This window comes from Solenopsis invicta, chromosome 3 (genome assembly GCF_016802725.1).
Source record: "Solenopsis invicta isolate M01_SB chromosome 3, UNIL_Sinv_3.0, whole genome shotgun sequence".
NCBI lineage: Eukaryota > Metazoa > Arthropoda > Insecta > Hymenoptera > Formicidae > Solenopsis > Solenopsis invicta.
In genome coordinates, this window is record NC_052666.1 from 13379474 (window position 1) to 13400508 (window position 21035).

Below are 21035 nucleotides of genomic sequence, written 5' to 3' on the forward strand. Positions count from 1 at the left end.
GGAAATAAAATTGTATTGTTTCTTATATTTTTTATATGTTATCTATATGTTAATTATCTATATGTTATTTATATGTTAATTTTATTGTTTCTTATGTTTCTTATATGTTATCTTATATTTTTCGGCAATGCCGATTATGCGGTCGCATTTCTGAGATTTAAACTTATTAAAAATGTTAGGATAGGTTAGGTTAAAGAAAGTTAAAAAATATATTTTATATATTTATTTTTATTGATATTTTATTTTTTTCAATAATAATTATATACATTAACCACTTTTTGGCCCCTATGCCCTTCTCCACCCCATACTCTTCCACCCCGTCCTCTACCGCCCCATCCTCTTCCGCCCCGTCCTCTTCCGCCCCGTCGCCCTGCTTTCTTCCAGCGAGCTGTAAGAATTTTTGTATTACGGTAAATAATTTATAAAATTTAATTTAATATTATAAGACTATATATATAATAATCTATAACCTACGTTTGGTTTCTGCGGCCGATCGTGCGGCTGGCGGTGCGGCCGGCGGTGCAGCTGGCGATGCGGCCGGCGGTGCGGCTGGCGATGCGGCCGGCGGTGCGGCCAAAGGTGCAGCCGGCAGTGCGGCCAAAGGTGCGGCCGGTTGTGCGGTTGGCGGTGCGGCCGAAGGTGCAGCTGGCGATGCGGCCGGCGGTGCGGCCAAAGGTGCAGCCGGCAGTGCGGCCAAAGGTGCGGCCGGTTGTGCGGTTGGCGGTGCGGCCGGTTGTGCGGTTGGCGGTGCGGCCGGTTGTGCGGTTGGCGGTGCGGCCGAAGGTGCAGCCGGCGGTGCGGATGGCGGTGCGGCCGGTGGTGCGGCCGGAGGTGCGACCGGTAGTACGGTTGGCGGTGCGGCTGGCGGTGCGGCCGGCGGTTCATCATCTATTTCTATTAAATCTTGTGCAGCCCTCATAGCTGCTTTATACATTTGGTCGTTGAACGAAATGCCTGACATCTGTAAAAAATATATTTATTATTTATTATAAATTATCGCTTTTATTTGTAAAGCTTACGCCTATATTAGAAGTTGGTGAACATTCGCACGATTTGATTGACATGTACAACATCAACAAGAGGCGCGGTTACATTTATTTAAAACCGATTCGCGAGTCGAGCGCCTCCTGAGATCATCGATCGATTGACAATCATGACCGTGGTGGGGGTAGAAAGATAGGTAAGGGGGAACCCACTCTTGCATAGCTGCACAACCATATGCATAAGCATATTGATTGGTCCATTAAGACATGCATAATGAATTGGACCAATCAATTTTCTTACGCTTATGGTTATGCAGCTATGCAAGAGTTATTACTACGTTTACACGGTCCGATTTACGTCGAAGGGCCTAAACAGAAAGGTTGACTTTTGTGATTGACCAGTTTCATAACATTGATATTATAATTTCGGCGTAAAGGTTGGTTTGTAGGCTTTCTACAATAAGCTATTAGTCGGTATCATAACTCATAAGCCATTAAAATTTACCAATCACAGTCAAATATGAAGAGAATATTCGACTGTGATTGAGCAATTCTTATGGCTTATGACTTATGATACCGACTAATAGCTTATTGTAGAAAGTCTATTATGCAGGCCGTAACCGCTATAACAAATTATGCCGGAATTTGTAAGAAATTGACCAATCATAATCGATTTTTAGAAGAATAATCGACTATGATTGGTCAATTTCTTACAGATTCCGGCATAATGAGTTATAGCGGTTACGGTCTGCATAAACCAACCGTTATGCCGAAGTTATAACATCAATGTTATGAAATTGGTCAATCACAAAAGTCAACCTTTCTGCTTAGGCCCTTCGACGTAAATCGGACCGTGTAAACGTAGTAATAACTCTTGCATAGCTGCATAACCATAAGCGTAAGAAAATTGATTGGTCCAATTCATTATGCATGTCCTAATCGGCCAATCAATATGCTTATGCATATGGTCATTTATACTTTAGAGTTTAATCTTCCACGTTTCGACACTATTGATGTGTCTCGGCATTACAGATTCTGTTTATATACTGATATGTATAGTCGTGAAAATATTTTCCTCGATAATGCAATTTCGAGGAAACTACACAGCGAATGTAGAAAAATTATTAAAGTCAATTTTCTTATCGCGTGCACTTTGGGTCATTTCTTATCTTGAAATAGAATGTTTACGTCTCGGCAGTATTGACATAGATTCAAGAGTTACGCATGTAAGGAAATGACCCAAAGTGCACGTGCCAGTAGTGTGGTTATGCATATTTCTACACTAATCGAATTTAATAAACACATTAATTGAATTGTATAAATGCAGTATAAAAGATGAAATTTCTAACTAATTTTTTAATTAGTTTTATGTTAGTTCTCTTGTTGTTAGTTGATGAGCTGGCGTTAGATAGTGAAGATATGGAATGTGTGAGTAATAATTTTTTGTAATCCAAGTCTCCTTATTTATAAAATGTTGAAGAGAACAAATATTCTAGTCGAATCATGTAGACCAGTAAATAAATATTTCATTTATATTAATTACATATTATTTTCTAAACAAGAAATTAATGTCTTACAACACCGTAATTGTTGTTATTCTTTAGTGTAGTGTTGTTTTATTTTGTAGTAAATATTTTTCTCAATGTCTGCGTTTTCATGTTAGACACAGACTGTCCCCGAAATGTTTTTGTCATCTTATGCGAGAAAAACATGCATTCAACTTTCATTGAGAACATTTTTCTTTATCTCTTATCGTTTTGACGATACACGCTTTGAAAGAAAAAAACCGATTTTCTTCAAAGGGGTGTTTCACTCCCTTAAAATGCGTATGGGCAGGTATAAAAAAATACGTGTCCCTTATTTTCATCTGTACTACAACATTTTAAAAACTTGTTTTAATCTGAGGCGGACCCTTCCCTGTGTTTCCTTGTGAGTGGGATCGTTCAGTCATCGCTGAGGAGCGCATGCACATACCCTTTATCATTCGCACACTGACGAAAAGATAGCTCGTTTTGCTCGTTCTATCCCGAAAGAGCCCCCAAAATGTTACGTCCCGTAGGGTCAATCTGCTCTAGCACACTCGCGCTCTCAGTTTACACTCGTACACACGAGAAATAAATAGGCAAGCTTTAGAAAAACGTAGGCCTTTTTAATTAACGTGACACTTTTTAAAAGTCAAGGAAAACAACAACATGAATATCGTCACCCAGATGACAACAGATGACAACCATCCAAACTCCGCAATATCGGACGTAACAATACTATAAAAATATTCTATGATATACATAGGAATATTATAACTGATTAACCAAATTAACCATATATGTTTTTATTTTATTTAATAAATTGTATATTAGAGTCAGCAAGGATAAAGATGAACAAACTTAAAAATTTACGATTTGACTGTCCGATGATATCAGCTTGACTGATCCATTTATGCAATTCTTATTGCAAGAAGTGCATCATATGGATCACAGTATTGAATTACTTGTTTTTCTAGATTGAATTGCTAATATATGGAAAATGGACGATGAAGGTAAGAGTCTCTGACCAAATTTGTTTTATTCTTTTTGTAACGTTACGCTCCTCCGCCGCACCGCCACTCCGGTCCAAACGCTGAACACAACGCGTAAGACCGAGCACGTGCGCGCGCTCGGATAAAGCTGCAGCGATCACGCGCTACCATGCGTGCCGCGCGCCGCGTTCGGCACGCGTTTCCATTCCGGCCGGCCCAACCGCGCGCGCTGGTTGGTCCGTCTGACCGCGCGTACCGCTATATAAGTCGGCAGCGGGCAGCCGAAATCAGATCGCTCCGAGCCACCGATCTCGCACCTACTCCGCTCCTGCGCCGGGTATCCTCGGTGCTTCTTAGCGTGGGTATTCTCAAGCATCCTCGGGAACGGGCATTCTTGTTCCAACTATCTCACGACGGGCATACTTGTCGGTCCTAACGGCTGGGAATACTCGGCCGATCCCATCCTCCGTCCGCGACGGGAATTGTAAGAGTACATGTTATATATTACAAAGCGATTTATTAAATGTAATATCTAATATCGAGATATCGCGTGAAGCATTTATTTTAGTTCTTTTGTTCTTCTTAGATATATAAAAAGTTGTCCTGCATGTCAGATCTATTTTCCATCGTTGTTAATAAATAAATGAGATATTAAAGGATAGACGGTTTATTCTTTGTAATTCTAACATCTTGGTAGCAGAGCGTGGTTTACGAAGAAAAATAATAAAGTGAAACCGACATCCGGAGGAAAAAGCAGGATTAAAAAACGTATTAGACGTAATACAAAAATGGCAGAGAAAACAGCATTGCCCACCATTCCGTTGCTGACTGGAGATAATTATTTTAATTGGCGCGTAAAAATGGAATCAGTATTACAATTAAAGCGATTGGTGAATGTACTCACGTTAGACCGGCCTACGGGAGATGATAAGAAAAAAGAAAAAGAAGAATGGGACGAGAAGAATGCGGACGTCATAGCTTGCATCAGATTGTCGCTAAGTGATAGCCAAATTTTACAATTTGCGAGTGAGAAGAATGCGAAGAGATTATGGAAAGCAATCCATGATACATATGCGGGGCCTGCAGAGGATAGAGCAATCGACGCAGGAGAGGAGTTAAAGAACATCAAGATGCTCGACAATGAAACGGTTAACGAATACATCAGCCGTGCTCGGGGTCTGGGTGTAAAATGTGTATCCGCAGGATTAAATGTATCAGAAAGACAACTGGTGTACAACGTCGTTAGAGGACTTCATAAAAAATACGATCAAATCCGTGAGATATTAAAAACACAGCGTGACAAGAAGCTGGATGAAATCCTTGAGATTCTTAGAGAAAAGGAGAGAGAAACGCTGAAGAAAGGTAACAACAGTGGTCTGGAGACGGCGTACGCAACCAAGAATCCATTCAAGAAGAATTACAAGAGGAAGTGCTTCATATGCGGGAAGACGAATCATCTGGCAAAAGACTGTTATCATCGCAAGAACCGAACGGAGAAGGAGACATCTGAACGATATTTTAAGGATAAAAAAGACAGTGGCAAGGGTAACCAAAGGAGAAATGTAAACCTTGCATCTGAAGACAGGTTAGATTATGCTACTTTTCAAGTTTTTGATAGTGGTAATTGTTTAAGAAATCAGAATAAATGGATAATTGATAGCGGATGCACATCACATATGACTTTTGAAAGAAAATATTTTTTAGATTTTAAATCTATTAAAGGTAAAGTTTATTTAGCTGGTAAAGATAACGTATTAGAATCTAGTGGGATTGGATCACTTCGAGTTAAAATACAAAATGAAAAGGGTAAAATTATTTATGTTACGGTTTATGATGTCATATATGTTCCTAAATTACGTTCAAATTTACTATCAGTTATGAAATTAATGGAACGTGGTCTTAAAGTAAATTTTGCTGAATATGAGGTAAAAATATGCAAAGAAAACGGTCAAATAATTGCGACTGGGGAAAGGATTGATAATCATTTTGTGACGCATATGATTCCTATAATAGAAAACAATTGTAATAATGTATATAATAATGAAGTTGGGGATACAGATGATGAATTTAGTAGAGATCTTACACATGTATGGCATCGTAGACTAGGTCATGTAAATGATAAATACATACAGAGACTTACGAGAGAGAAACTTGCGTATGGAATTAATAATGACATAAAGGATGCTAATTGTAAAGCGTGTAAAACATGTAAAATAACGAGAAAAACACATAAAAGTGTTATGCATGATCAAAGTAAGAGAATATTAGATTTGCTACATTTAGATATTTGTGGTCCTATGCCTGTTGAATCTGTGGGAGGTTCGCGTTATATATTACTTATAATAGATGATTACAGCGATATGTATTTTACTTATTTTCTTAAAAATAAGACTGAGACTTTATCTTTATTCCAAATATTCTATAAAAAATGCAAGAATGTATTAGACAAAAACATTAAATGTATACGTACAGACAATGGTACTGAATTTTGTAATAATCAGTTTCGTGAGTTTACAGGCAAAAAGGGTATTGAGCATCAAAAAACTGTTCCTTATAATCCGGAGAGTAACGGAAAAGTAGAGAGAGGGAACAGAGTAATTTTAGAACGAGCTCGTACTTTATTGTATGAAAGCGGATTACCATTGTCATTTTGGGCGGAAGCTGTTGCTTATGTTACTCATGCGGTTAATTTAACTCCGAGGAAGAATAAAAGTAAAACGCCATATGAAATTTGGAATGGTAAAGTACCAAATATTAGTTATTTAAGAACTTTTGGTTGTATCGCGTATTATCATGTTCCTAAAAACTTACGTAATAAATTACAACCAAGCGGAAAGAAAGCGATAATGCTAGGATATTCACGAGAGCGCGTAGGATACCGTTTATTTGATATTGAGAGTAAAATAATTATAGAGGAACGCAATGTTAACTTTGATGAAATTCAAAAGGGAAGTTATTATTTAAAAGAATTTAACAGAAACAAAGAATATGAGTATTGGAATATAGAAGATATTGTTAATATTTTAGACGATAATAAATCGGATAATAGCAATAATAATAATTCAGATAGAGAGGTAGAATTTGATAATCAAAGAGAAAATAGTGAAATAGAGTCGATAAATGATTCAGATGATAACGATATTCAAGATAATGTAGAAAGCATAGATGATCAAAATGAAGAAGAAAATAGAGTTCAGAATAGGGAAATAGTTAGGAGAGGAAGACCAAAAGGTCTTACGGCAGGAGAGAGCTTAAGACGAAAAGAAGAATATTTAGCAGAAAGAGAAACTCGTCTAAGAGAGGAAGGGGTAAGACGCTCCGCTAGGCTAAAAAATGTTCATCATGCTCAGTTAGTGGAAAATATTCCTGTACCGCGTAATTTTAATGAAGCTCATAGTAGCAAAAATTGGGAAAATTGGAAAGATGCAATGGAAAATGAGTTAGCATCATTAAATAAACATGATGTATGGGAGACTTGTAAATGTCCAAAGGGTGTTAAAATTGTAAAAAGTAAATGGGTATTTTCCATTAAAAGAGATGGAATTAATAAAGTAAAATATAAAGCTAGATTAGTTGCAGCTGGATATAATCAAGTAAAAAATCAGGATTATGATGAGTCGTATTCACCAGTTGTAAGCATTGAAGCATGGAGAACAATTATAGCAATAGCAGTTAAGAAAAATTTAAATATAAGATTTTTTGATGTTAAAACTGCATATTTACATGGTAGAATAAAAGAAACTGTTTATTTAAAACCTCCTCCAGGTTTTGAAGAAAGATTTGAAGATGGTAAAGTATGTAAACTTAAAAGAAGTTTATATGGTTTACCTCAATCTGGAAGGAATTGGTATTACAAATTAAAGGAAGAACTTTTTAAAAATGGACTTAAACCTTTAGCGTCAGAGAGTTGTATTTTTATAAATAATAATGAAACATGCTTCTTTGTATTCACTTCGTATGTTGATGATTTTACTACGATAGATGATGATAGTCATATATGTGAGAAAATTTTCAATTCATTGCGGAAAGAATTTGAGATTATTGAAACTACTCAATCGAAGACATTTTTAGGAATGAAAATAGAATGTGATAATACAGGTGTTTATTTGAGTCAAACAGAGTATATTGAAAAACTTCTGAATAAATATGGAATGATTGAATGTAAACCAGTTAATACTCCAATTGTAACAGGCGGAGATAAGATACAGGTAGATGAGAGTGAAAAATATGACATTAGTAAATATCAAGAATTGATTGGAGAACTTTTATACTTGGCGAATAGAACAAGGCCTGATATCGCATTTGTAACATCTTATCTTTCTCAGTATAATCATTGTCCACAAAAGAGTCATTATATATTAGGCAAAAGAGTGTTACGATATTTAAGCGGTACTAAATATAAGCGACTTCATTATGATCGTAAGGATGGAATGTTAAGAGCATATTCTGACGCCAGCTGGGGAAATGCAGAAAATGGGAAATCTTTTTCAGGGGGAGTCATATTTATTGGTAATTCTCTCATTTCTTGGAAATGTAGAAAACAGAGAACAGTAGGAAATTCTACTTGTGAAGTTGAATTATTTGCGGTTTCAGAAATAGTCAAAGATGTTATGTGGCTACAGAATGTGCTCAATGAATTAAAGTGCTCTGAATATATTAGTAAACCAACTAATATATTTTGTGATAATCAAGCTACAATTCAATGGTTAAAGAATGCAAAATCATCTACTAAAACGCGTCATGTAAATTTGAAATTTTATTTTGTACGAGACGAAGTTGAAAATAATACTGTGAATGTTCTATATGTTAACACAAATGACATGATTGCTGATTGCTTCACTAAAAGTGTAACAAAAGATAAACTCGAATGGTGTTGTAACGAAATGCATTTAATTTAAAATATTATTTATAAGTGCAATCGATTTGTAGGGGGAGAATGTAAGAGTACATGTTATATATTACAAAGCGATTTATTAAATGTAATATCTAATATCGAGATATCGCGTGAAGCATTTATTTTAGTTCTTTTGTTCTTCTTAGATATATAAAAAGTTGTCCTGCATGTCAGATCTATTTTCCATCGTTGTTAATAAATAAATGAGATATTAAAGGATAGACGGTTTATTCTTTGTAATTCTAACAGGAATACTCGTCGTTTCCGCGGCTGGGTATTCTCGGCCAATAGAAACCGTCCGTCCCGCAAGTCCGTTCTCGTGTGTGTGAAGCTGGCACATCATTTGGTGGAAAATCACTAAACATTGACAGTTCTGAGTTTATTTTCAATAGTTCTACAGTTCCTGATAGATAAAACAAATAGTTCTGGCCTTTAAAGCGAAAAAAACGCATAGGACAAAGTGAGGTGCCAGGTTCACGCAGCACCTCAGTTTGTCCTACGACATTTTCCAGACCGAATTCTTGTAGGATTTTAAAAGATCTATAGTTCTAGAAGAGTTCTAGAAAGAGTTCCAGCGTTTAACATAGTTTTTTTATTTTTTTTAATTTTTTTTTTATAAAACATTAATGTTATAATATTATATAATAGAGTTCCGTGTACAAAAAAATATTTTTCCTACAGTTCTCAACATATTAAAGCGCGTTCCGAAGAGTTCCGGGCGATTCCGATATTAGTTAATTAACAAAAAATTAATAACACCCGAAAAAGTCGATTTTCCGCACATATAGGTGAGGTGCTGGACTTTTTCGAAGAGTTCTGTGTACGAAAAAATATTTTTCCTACAGTTCTAAACATATTGAAGCGCGTTCCGAAGAGTTCCGGGCGATTCCGATATTAGTTAATTAACAAAAAATTAATAACACCCGAAAAAGTCGATTTTCCGCACATATAGGTGAGGTGCTGGACTTTTTCGAAGAGTTCTGTGTACGAAAAAATATTTTTCCTACAGTTCTAAACATATTGAAACGCGTTCCGAAGAGTTCCGGGCGATTCCGATATTAGTTAATTAACAAAAAATTAATAACACCCGAAAAAGCCGATTTTCCGCACATATAGGTGAGGTGCTGGACTTTTTCGAAGAGTTCTGTGTACGAAAAAATATTTTTCCTACAGTTCTCAACATATTAAAGCGCGTGCCGAAGAGTTCCGGGCGATTCCGATATTAGTTAATTAACAAAAAATTAATAACTCCCGAAAAAGTCGATTTTCCGCACATATAGGTGAGGTGCTGGACTTTTTCGAAGAGTTCTGTGTACGAAAAAATATTTTTCCTACAGTTCTAAACATATTGAAGCGCGTTCCGAAGAGTTCCGGGCGATTCCGATATTAGTTAATTAACAAAAAATTAATAACTCCCGAAAAAGTCGATTTTCCGCACATATAGGTGAGGTGCTGGACTTTTTCGAAGAGTTCTGTGTACGAAAAAATATTTTTCCTACAGTTCTAAACATATTGAAGCGCGTTCCGAAGAGTTCCGGGCGATTCCGATATTAGTTAATTAACAAAAAATTAATAACACCCGAAAAAGTCGATTTTCCGCACATATAGGTGAGGTGCTGGACTTTTTCGAAGAGTTCTGTGTACGAAAAAATATTTTTCCTACAGTTCTAAACATATTGAAGCGCGTTCCGAAGAGTTCCGGGCGATTCCGATATTAGTTAATTAACAAAAAATTAATAACACCCGAAAAAGTCGATTTTCCGCACATATAGGTGAGGTGCTGGACTTTTTCGAAGAGTTCTGTGTACGAAAAAATATTTTTCCTACAGTTCTAAACATATTGAAGCGCGTTCCGAAGAGTTCCGGGCGATTCCGATATTAGTTAATTAACAAAAAATTAATAACACCCGAAAAAGCCGATTTTCCGCACATATAGGTGAGGTGCTGGACTTTTTCGAAGAGTTCTGTGTACGAAAAAATATTTTTCCTACAGTTCTCAACATATTGAAGCGCGTTCCGAAGAGTTCCGGGCGATTCCGATATTAGTTAATTAACAAAAAATTAATAACTCCCGAAAAAGTCGATTTTCCGCACATATAGGTGAGGTGCTGGACTTTTTCGAAGAGTTCTGTGTACGAAAAAATATTTTTCCTACAGTTCTAAACATATTGAAGCGCGTTCCGAAGAGTTCCGGGCGATTCCGATATTAGTTAATTAACAAAAAATTAATAACTCCCGAAAAAGTCGATTTTCCGCACATATAGGTGAGGTGCTGGACTTTTTCGAAGAGTTCTGTGTACGAAAAAATATTTTTCCTACAGTTCTCAACATATTAAAGCGCGTGCCGAAGAGTTCCGGGCGATTCCGATATTAGTTAATTAACAAAAAATTAATAACTCCCGAAAAAGTCGATTTTCCGCACATATAGGTGAGGTGCTGGACTTTTTCGAAGAGTTCTGTGTACGAAAAAATATTTTTCCTACAGTTCTAAACATATTGAAGCGCGTTCCGAAGAGTTCCGGGCGATTCCGATATTAGTTAATTAACAAAAAATTAATAACACCCGAAAAAGTCGATTTTCCGCACATATAGGTGAGGTGCTGGACTTTTTCGAAGAGTTCTGTGTACGAAAAAATATTTTTCCTACAGTTCTAAACATATTGAAGCGCGTTCCGAAGAGTTCCGGGCGATTCCAATATTAGTTAATTAACAAAAAATTAATAACACCCGAAAAAGCCGATTTTCCGCACATATAGGTGAGGTGCTGGACTTTTTCGAAGAGTTCTGTGTACGAAAAAATATTTTTCCTACAGTTCTAAACATATTGAAGCGCGTTCCGAAGAGTTCCGGGCGATTCCGATATTAGTTAATTAACAAAAAATTAATAACTCCCGAAAAAGTCGATTTTCCGCACATATAGGTGAGGTGCTGGACTTTTTCGAAGAGTTCTGTGTACGAAAAAATATTTTTCCTACAGTTCTAAACATATTGAAGCGCGTTCCGAAGAGTTCCGGGCGATTCCGGTATTAGTTAATTAACAAAAAATTAATAACTCCCGAAAAAGTCGATTTTCCGCACATATAGGTGAGGTGCTGGACTTTTTCGAAGAGTTCTGTGTACGAAAAAATATTTTTCCTACAGTTCTCAACATATTGAAGCGCGTTCCGAAGAGTTCCGGGCGATTCCGATATTAGTTAATTAACAAAAAATTAATAACACCCGAAAAAGCCGATTTTCCGCACATATAGGTGAGGTGCTGGACTTTTTCGAAGAGTTCTGTGTACGAAAAAATATTTTTCTTACAGTTCTAAACATATTGAAGCGCGTTCCGAAGAGTTCCGGGCGATTCCGATATTAGTTAATTAACAAAAAATTAATAACTCCCGAAAAAGTCGATTTTCCGCACATATAGGTGAGGTGCTGGACTTTTTCGAAGAGTTCTGTGTACGAAAAAATATTTTTCCTACAGTTCTAAACATATTGAAGCGCGTTCCGAAGAGTTCCGGGCGATTCCGATATTAGTTAATTAACAAAAAATTAATAACACCCGAAAAAGCCGATTTTCCGCACATATAGGTGAGGTGCTGGACTTTTTCGAAGAGTTCTGTGTACGAAAAAATATTTTTCCTACAGTTCTAAACATATTGAAGCGCGTTCCGAAGAGTTCCGGGCGATTCCGATATTAGTTAATTAACAAAAAATTAATAACTCCCGAAAAAGTCGATTTTCCGCACATATAGGTGAGGTGCTGGACTTTTTCGAAGAGTTCTGTGTACGAAAAAATATTTTTCCTACAGTTCTAAACATATTGAAGCGCGTTCCGAAGAGTTCCGGGCGATTCCGATATTAGTTAATTAACAAAAAATTAATAACACCCGAAAAAGCCGATTTTCCGCACATATAGGTGAGGTGCTGGACTTTTTCGAAGAGTTCTGTGTACGAAAAAATATTTTTCCTACAGTTCTCAACATATTAAAGCGCGTGCCGAAGAGTTCCGGGCGATTCCGATATTAGTTAATTAACAAAAAATTAATAACTCCCGAAAAAGTCGATTTTCCGCACATATAGGTGAGGTGCTGGATTTTTTCGAAGAGTTCTGTGTACGAAAAAATATTTTTTCTACAGTTCTCAACATATTGAAGCGCGTTCCGAAGAGTTCCGGGCGATTCCGATATTAGTTAATTAACAAAAAATTAATAACTCCCGAAAAAGTCGATTTTCCGCACATATAGGTGAGGTGCTGGACTTTTTCGAAGAGTTCTGTGTACGAAAAAATATTTTTCCTACAGTTCTAAACATATTGAAGCGCGTTCCGAAGAGTTCCGAGCGATTCCGATATTAGTTAATTAACAAAAAATTAATAACACCCGAAAAAGTCGATTTTCCGCACATATAGGTGAGGTGCTGGACTTTTTCGAAGAGTTCTGTGTACGAAAAAATATTTTTCCTACAGTTCTAAACATATTGAAGCGCGTTCCGAAGAGTTCCGGGCGATTCCGATATTAGTTAATTAACAAAAAATTAATAACTCCCGAAAAAGTCGATTTTCCGCACATATAGGTGAGGTGCTGGACTTTTTCGAAGAGTTCTGTGTACGAAAAAATATTTTTCCTACAGTTCTCAACATATTAAAGCGCGTGCCGAAGAGTTCTGACTGCTAACATTATTAATTGTTTATAAATAGTAAATCCTTCGATAAAGAGATGTACACGAAATATAAGTTGCTTGTCGAAAGTCGACAGTTCTATGCTCCAAAAAATATTTCCCTTGTAGTTCTCAACGTATTGAAACGTCGTCCAAAGATTTCTGAGTGCCAATATTATTAATTGTTTATAAAAAAATGTCTATCCGACAAAGGCAAATATACGGAATTATGTGAGACGATGGCCGACTTTTAGAATTTTTGTTGAATAAAATATATATTGTGTGTTTTTTCGTGTACAAGCAATTTTTGTGTAGTTTTTTCGATTAGTGTTATTTTTTATATTTTTGACTGGTATTTAATTTTGGTTATTGTCGTAATTTAGGATATATCACACGCTGCCCTTTTCTCGTTCTTAGCGTATTCCCAAATTCAACGACGTGGACGTAACGAAATTATGGTTCCTTTTTGTTTTGTCTTTGGTTTTTGTTTGTTTTTTTTTTCTGATTTATATTTTTAATGATTTGGTTTTTTTTATTTAGGGTTTTTTGTTACGATTGGGATGTGTTTATTACGTTTTTTTTTAACGTATCGTTTTATTACGTTACGTTTTTCATGTGTACGGACGATTCCGTTTTTGTATTTGTTTATAATTGGGCGTACAATAGTACGTGTGGCGTGATTGTGTCGTGAGGCGAGACTTGTTGTCTTTTTGACTTTAAATCATCCATTCGTACCACGATGTAGTCGTATATATAATGGCAGTATGGTGGGCTGCATTATTCATATAATTGACAATTCCGCGTAGAATGTATTTTGTATTTCCCACTGTTAAGTTTTTGGTAATGCCGTCTAAATTGTACAGTTTCGTTTCTAATCCAATATTTTTTATATAGTTTGGATCACTTAAAACGCTTGTTTCTATTATTACATGCGGCCCGTACTCTTCACTTATTTTACATTGATTTTGGCATTTTGGGCATGTTTGTTTGGTATCATATGTGTCGTTGATTGCATCTTGAATATACCCCAATCCTTTTGTTAAAAGTATGTTTACATTAATGCTTATAGCTGTAAACTTTCTTTCATTCGTATAGTGGCATGAAAGACATATTTTTTGTCTTTTTAGACTAGGCAGTAATGCGTATGTATACTCGGCTAGATGGGCAGTATTGCACATTGCATCTAAGGATTGGAATCGTCTGGTATAATTTTCTTGTTGGAACAGTGACAAGCTAGCGAGGAAAGAAGCTCTTTCAATATACTCATTCTTTGTGATTTTTCCTCTGCTTATAATTTTTATTGCCAATTGCAAGAAGTTGCAATCTTTTATGTTTTGCACAATTTGTTTATATTCCGAACTCATTCTTATCATGTGCAGCGTGCAATGGAGGAGAGCGTCAAAAGCGCACGTATTGTGCACCATTATAGTTTCTTTTTTTAATTTAACGGGTTGACATATACTTCCATTTTTTATTATTGGAATACACACTGTGTTATGCGACTCTATACTGTTCCATTCAGGACATTTGTCTAAATAAGTTTTCTTTTTAACGTGGCCAGATTTTTTGGGATGTTCCGCCAATCCTATCCAATTTTCTTTCAAATTCAGTGAACATGTCTCATTTGAGGATGCTGAATCTGATATTGAATTTGATTTCGAATGAGCTTTAACACTGTAGTTGTATGATTCGTCGGTAGAATTTGCTTTACTTGTAGCAGAATTATCTGTTACTTCAGTATTAGAAATTGATGTTACATTGTGGCAGGAGTTATTATTTTCAAATAATTCCTGTTCCATTTCAACATCTAATTTAGAATTTGGATCGGATTCTTGTATATTTATTTGATTTTGTTTTAATTTGCAATCTGGTCCACTTGAAGAAGAAGCGTTTGCTGCGTAATCTAATTGCAATCTTCCATCCAGATAATCGAGATGATTAGCAACAAATTTGTCAATTTTCATCGGTAAACAGCCTTTAAAAAGTCGCGTTTTATATTCAGCGAAAATTGATTCGACTGAAGAAGATATTGGTACTTCTGTGCCAGTTTTAAAATAAGAACGCATTACACCTGTTCACAACAGTAAATTTTGAATTAAAATTTTTATTTTCATTGGAGCTGCTGGATTGTAAAATGCATTAACTATAGTTCCATCTTTTGATTGTGTTGCTAACTCGTTTGCTTTTGCATATAAGCTATTGCTCCATTCCTGCCAAGACAATGGAGTTTCATTGGAATTTGTGATGTCATCTAATGGTACTATATCTGTAGTATTGTAATCATCAAGATGCACACCTTTAATACAATTATTGGCAAATTGTAAACATGTTTCAGCTGGAACTGAAGTGCCATCGGCATGGCCAACATCTTCACTTAAAGCTACAGCTAATATAGACGTCAGAAAAGAAGTTAATTCGTCCATAGATTACATTTTATATGCTTGAGCAATGTACCTCAAATAAAATTGTCGCACTTTGTTTGACAAGTGTCGCAAACACTCCCAATTGCTTATAATTTTAATGACGTGGCTGACATTCAGTCTTAAATATGAGCCCGGTAGATTTGTTTCTTTATTTTTTACAACGACGTCATAACAGCGTTCTAAATAATGCTTTAGATCCGCACAATCGGCAAATGCGCGCGCTAAAGCGACTAATATCGCTCGACTAAAATCCGTTATCGTTACAGATGGTACTGCAGCACCCGCTCTTCGAATTTCGAGTAAAAAATATGTTAAAAGAGCTGCATCTTGCTTCGTGGAGATCATTTGAAAAACTGAGATCTTACGTTTACCTTCCGGAACAATTACGCATTGATACAAGAACAGATGAGAAGATGACGTTCCATCGGGTATTGGCAATTTTTTTGCTATGCTACCTGTAGTATCCATAGTAAAATATGCATTTTTTGAACGATTAATTATTTTATACATTGTTAATTGTTCTGTAGACCAATACATTACATAAAATGGATCTAAGCCTATTCCGTGTATTGATCTGGGCCTTTTAACATATTTGTATATTTGCAAATTTTGAATTGGATCACAATCACTGATTCTTAACCGATTATCCAATTTATTTTGCTTGGCTTTACGTAAGACGCGTGCCAAAAATAAAATTGGTGGACTTTTGTCATCAAATTCCATGATTTTGTTTGCTTCTTCACTACGCCAAATCATAGCTTGTTTCTTCGCATCTATTAAATGGCCAGTTACTTTCTGTCGAAGAGAACCTTTTAGTTGCCTTTTTTTAATATGATTAATTTGATTGTCAAAATTAATCAAGGTACAGTCAAATATTGCATCTTGTCCATCATTTGGTTTCTTCATCATTTTGCCTGTTAATTTCGCTTTACATTCCTTACAAATTATGTAAAATCGTACGAAACAGTTGGCATTATGACTTGGAAACACTGCTGCCTTTTTAAACGAAAATGCACAAGGAATTTTTGTTTGCTCCTATATTTTTGCAGCAAATACATTTGATCATTTGCCAGGTTTTAATATTAAGTATCGGCGATTGGAATATTGTCTCGCTATAGGTTTAACATTGTCCCAATTTTTTTCAGAAATTATAAGTCTAAAAATTGTATCACTCTCAAAGGAGCGCTTTTTCTCATCACTTTCAAAAGAACACTGAAAGGAACTTATTTCTGACTCATTGAGGAAATTGTTAATATTATTGGTATCTATACCATACTCTTTTAATACTTCAGAAGCTATACCACGTCTATTCTCGTTCATTATAGTATATATGTGCTTTGGAGTTATAAAAGAGTCTAATTTTTTCATTTTTTTGCTAATTTTTAAGTACATGGGATTTACTGGCGGTAAGCATTTTTTGTTTGGATAAATACATTTATATTCTGACATTTTCAATATTTGAATTAATTTGCTTTGATCGTACATTTTTAATTTCCTACAGCGCTAATGACAGCCTAAATATCAAATTTCAGCGCTAATAGTAGCCGATATATCAAAATTGAGCAGCCGTTCAGCGCTATTGAGCATATATATATATATTTTTTTTTTCTTTTTCTTTTTCTTCTCCACCTTCTTCAAGTACCTGTAAAAGAAAAAGTTCACATTTAAATATTATACAATATACAACAAACGTATACCAAACAGTAATACATATTATTATATCAGATTATAATAACACTGGTCGACAAAAATTCAATATTTTTTTAGCTTTAAAGAAAACGAAGTCGTTTCTAGTAGATTTTGATGCACTGATTACGAATCTGGCCGCAAAAATGTTGTATCATGTCAAGTTTTTGAAATATTCTCTCTAACTTAAAGGTGCAAAAAATGAAGTTTTGGCAAAATTTTCCACGACTTATAAAATGTCCAACAATTTTTTTTTTAGCATCCAACTTGATGTCACATTAAAGTATGATTCTTACCCTTTCCAACGCATATTTGATTGCAATGATCTGACTTTTTTCGCTGAAATAGAGTAAATTGAATTTTAAATTTTTCAAAAAAAAAACATTTTTCCATATTTTCTTTATTTTCGTTATTTTTTTAGTTTTTCATAAAAAGTTTTGGTCAGATCACATTATATTAATAATGTCATGACACTCATGATTTTTTGTTGTTTAACTATGAATATCTCAGATGTGATGATAAATAAATATTTCTAAAGGATTAGTTTAACAATGATTTACTTTTTATAGAAATATTTGTTCTTTTTAAAAACATTAATTAATTCCAATCTCTGTTATCCTCGAGAGACAGTTCAGTTATTAATACACAGACAACATTAAGAATTAATTCAAATCTCTCTGACTTGTCTTATTGTAATTTCATTATGTTTAAGAGACCGTTACTATCAATTCTTAAACATCATCTCATCGCACTATCACACTATTGACTCTACGTTATTCTCGCCTCGAAACAATGAATGCGTCAAGAATTACATATAATGGATCGATTACTCTATGGAAAAAGGAGTCTTACCACTCAGACTAAGTGATCCCATGCCAATTAATATTGTTAAACTACATTGTTAAAAAATTGCGTCACGTTTCAACATGCGGTGGCTCAATTTTATATTTTTTTATTATATTTTTCAACATGCAATTATTTTTATAGACTATAATAACACTGAAGAAGACTTAGTATAATTCGAAATGTATGTAATATTATATATTCGAGCAAACTTTTCTTTTATTTAAAGACAGTCCAATGATTACTCGTAACAGACTGATATCCTTCATTATAATTAAAAATCAAACATACATAATTTAAAAAAAAATCTTTCAGAATTGTTACACATGATATATACTACTGTGTCCAAAAAGTAAGGTGACATTGCATTTATTTCGAAAATTCTTTATTTATTCTTGCAAATCAATTTCGTCCCCTTCAAAGTAATCCCCCCCTGATATAATACACTTATTCCAACGGATTTTCTAATCTTCGAAACAGTTGTAATAATCGATTTCAGGAATGGCCTTTAGCTCCTTCTTCGCAGCGGCTTGAATCTCTTCTATCGACTCGAAACGGTGATTCGTGATTTTTTAACCAAAAACTCGACTAATATCGTTCCACAACCACCGTATTCACCTGATTTGGCTCCATGTGACTTCTGGCTATTCAGCAAACTCAAGCGGCCGCTCCGGGGACACCGTTTCGCTGCGAAGAAGGAGCTGAAGGCCATTCCTGAAATCGATTATTACAACTGTTTCGAAGATTGGAAAATCCGTTGGAATAAGTGTATTATATCAGGGGGGGATTACTTTGAAGGGGACGAAATTGATTTGCAAGAATAAATAAAGAATTTTCGAAATAAATGCAATGTCACCTTACTTTTTGGACACAGTAGTACTTTCAGAATTGTTACACATGATAAAAAAGTTTCTTGTGAGGAGAGGAAAGGGGAGGGGGAGGGAGTAAATGAAAGGAGAAGAAGAGGAAAAATGGAAGAAAAGAAAACGGAAGAAAAAAGAGAAAGAAGAGGGAGGAAAAAAAGAAAGGGAAGTGAGAGAGAAGACAATGAGAGAGAGAGAGAGAGAGAGAGTGCCTGGGTAGTGCTTCCGCAAGACAAGACAATTCAATATTTTTTGTAATCTTGTTTTGTTCTTGAAAAATATGAAATTTTAACTTCTTGTTTTGTCTTGCCCAGATTCTTAATACAAACAATATTGTCTTGAGTCCGCTTTTTCTTGATTTTATCTTGAAAAATCTTGTCTTGATGATAATTTTCCTACATACCTATATTTTTCGAGACTAGGGTAAGTTATTGTATATGCATTGAGAAAAAGATGCTTGGCATTTGTTTTTAAATGGTTTAATAAGAATTTTATTAAAACATTCTACATATTAGAATAAAGTTACTACTTTGGGATTAAATCGACTGTAAGTGTATGTAGTTGTAAAGGAATTAACTACGAGATCGAGTGAGTTTTCTATCTGTTTAATATTTAACGTTTGGTTTTAAGTATATGACGCCCGAGTTACAAAGTACGATGTGTTGAGACAAGAGATCACTTGGCGAGAGAGAGCGTTTCTTCTCTCGCCCGCTTTATATAAGCTCCGAAATGACCGTTTGGTCCGCAAATTCGAAGCTGTATATGATTTTCCTTGTTTGCGAATCTTTTGACAAACATGTTATTTATTTTCCTGAGTAATATTATTTTCCAAACCTTCAGTTGGGCATGTGGCGAAAGGTCGCCACAGGACCCCCCTGCCAGTGATAGGCGCTATGATAGGCGTTCTTATTGTTGCTTGCAATTGAGCTATGAGTCACAGAATACTAAAATAAAATAAATAATAAATAATAAATAACACCTACTACTATATACATTAATTTAGCTTGATGCGCGTCAAAAGAAATTGAGTCAGGAAAATAAATTAAAAGTATAGAAAACCGACTGTCTCAGTAACAAAAAAAAACTATTACACAAATATATATTGACAACTATGCTGATTCGCGTCTCGGGTCTTTTTACAATCAACTATGAATTTGACATTTTCGTCAGACAACACAGAGATATGTTTAAGTAGGTTAATTTTTCTATCGTCGTAAGCCCGCCTGGAATCGGTCCGGGGAACGAACCCTGCGTCCTGCTCTTGTCACTCTTTCTCTCCTCGTTCCTTGGGAGTCGGTGCGTTTTCGCTTTGTTCTCGGTCAAGGCCTCGTGTTGATGTCTTGGCTGCCCGTTTGCGTTGTCGCTGCTCGATCCTTGCCGGCACCTGCTGTCAAATCTGTAAACAGATATGCCGGTTTAACGCGGGCGATTAAGATTGTTACATCTTTGCCGTGCACGCGTACGACAAGATCCCTGTCCATACGCCTCACAACTGCAAACGGGCCATTATAAAGTGGCTGCAACATCGTCTTCGGACCATCATGTCGGACAAAAACTTGACCAGCCGTCTCCATTGAAAATAAACGGACGCCGCTCTCCGTGGCGGGTCCCACTGACCGGGTGCAAAAAGTCAAAATGACGGCGCAATTCCTTGACAAAATTAGCGTCATCATTTACATCCTCGCTTAGTCGTTAGCTTAAAAATTGTCCCGGAAGACGAAGCGCTTCTCCGTAGACAAGTTCGGCTGCCGTTGTCTGAAGGTCTTCTCTCCAAGCTGCTCGCACCCCTAATAAAACGGTTGGCAGCACCTCGGTCCATCGGCTGCTTCCATGGCACTTTATCGCCGCTTTGAGCTGGCGATGAAGCCTCTCCACCATACCATTCGCTTGTGGATAGTATGCTGTCGTCCTCAGGTGCGCCGTTCCCGTCAGCTCGCTCAGCTGACGGAAAAGTCGGGACTCAAATTGGCGTCCTTGGTCGGTGGTAACCCGGAGAGGTATTCCCAATCGATCCAGCCCTCGTAAAATGACCTGGCGACTGTCTCTGCTTCCTGGTCCTCCAGCGGAAACGTCTCTGGCCATCGAGTAAACCGATCAACGCAGGTGAGACAGTATCTTTTCCTTTCTGAGCTCGGCATCACAACAATGTCCAGATGAATATGCTCGAACCTCCTGGATGGTATA

The 21035-nt window shown here is 36.0% G+C and overlaps 1 protein-coding gene across 1 annotated transcript; it reads right to left on the bottom strand.

Moving 5' to 3' along the window:
• Positions 1–463: 463 nt before the first annotated feature.
• Positions 464–919, bottom strand: LOC120357413 (transcriptional regulatory protein AlgP-like). The gene has a single exon (XM_039447606.1). The coding sequence runs from the start codon at positions 917–919 to the stop codon at positions 464–466; it is 456 nt and encodes a 151-aa protein (XP_039303540.1).
• Between the last annotated feature and the right edge of the window lie 20116 nt (positions 920–21035).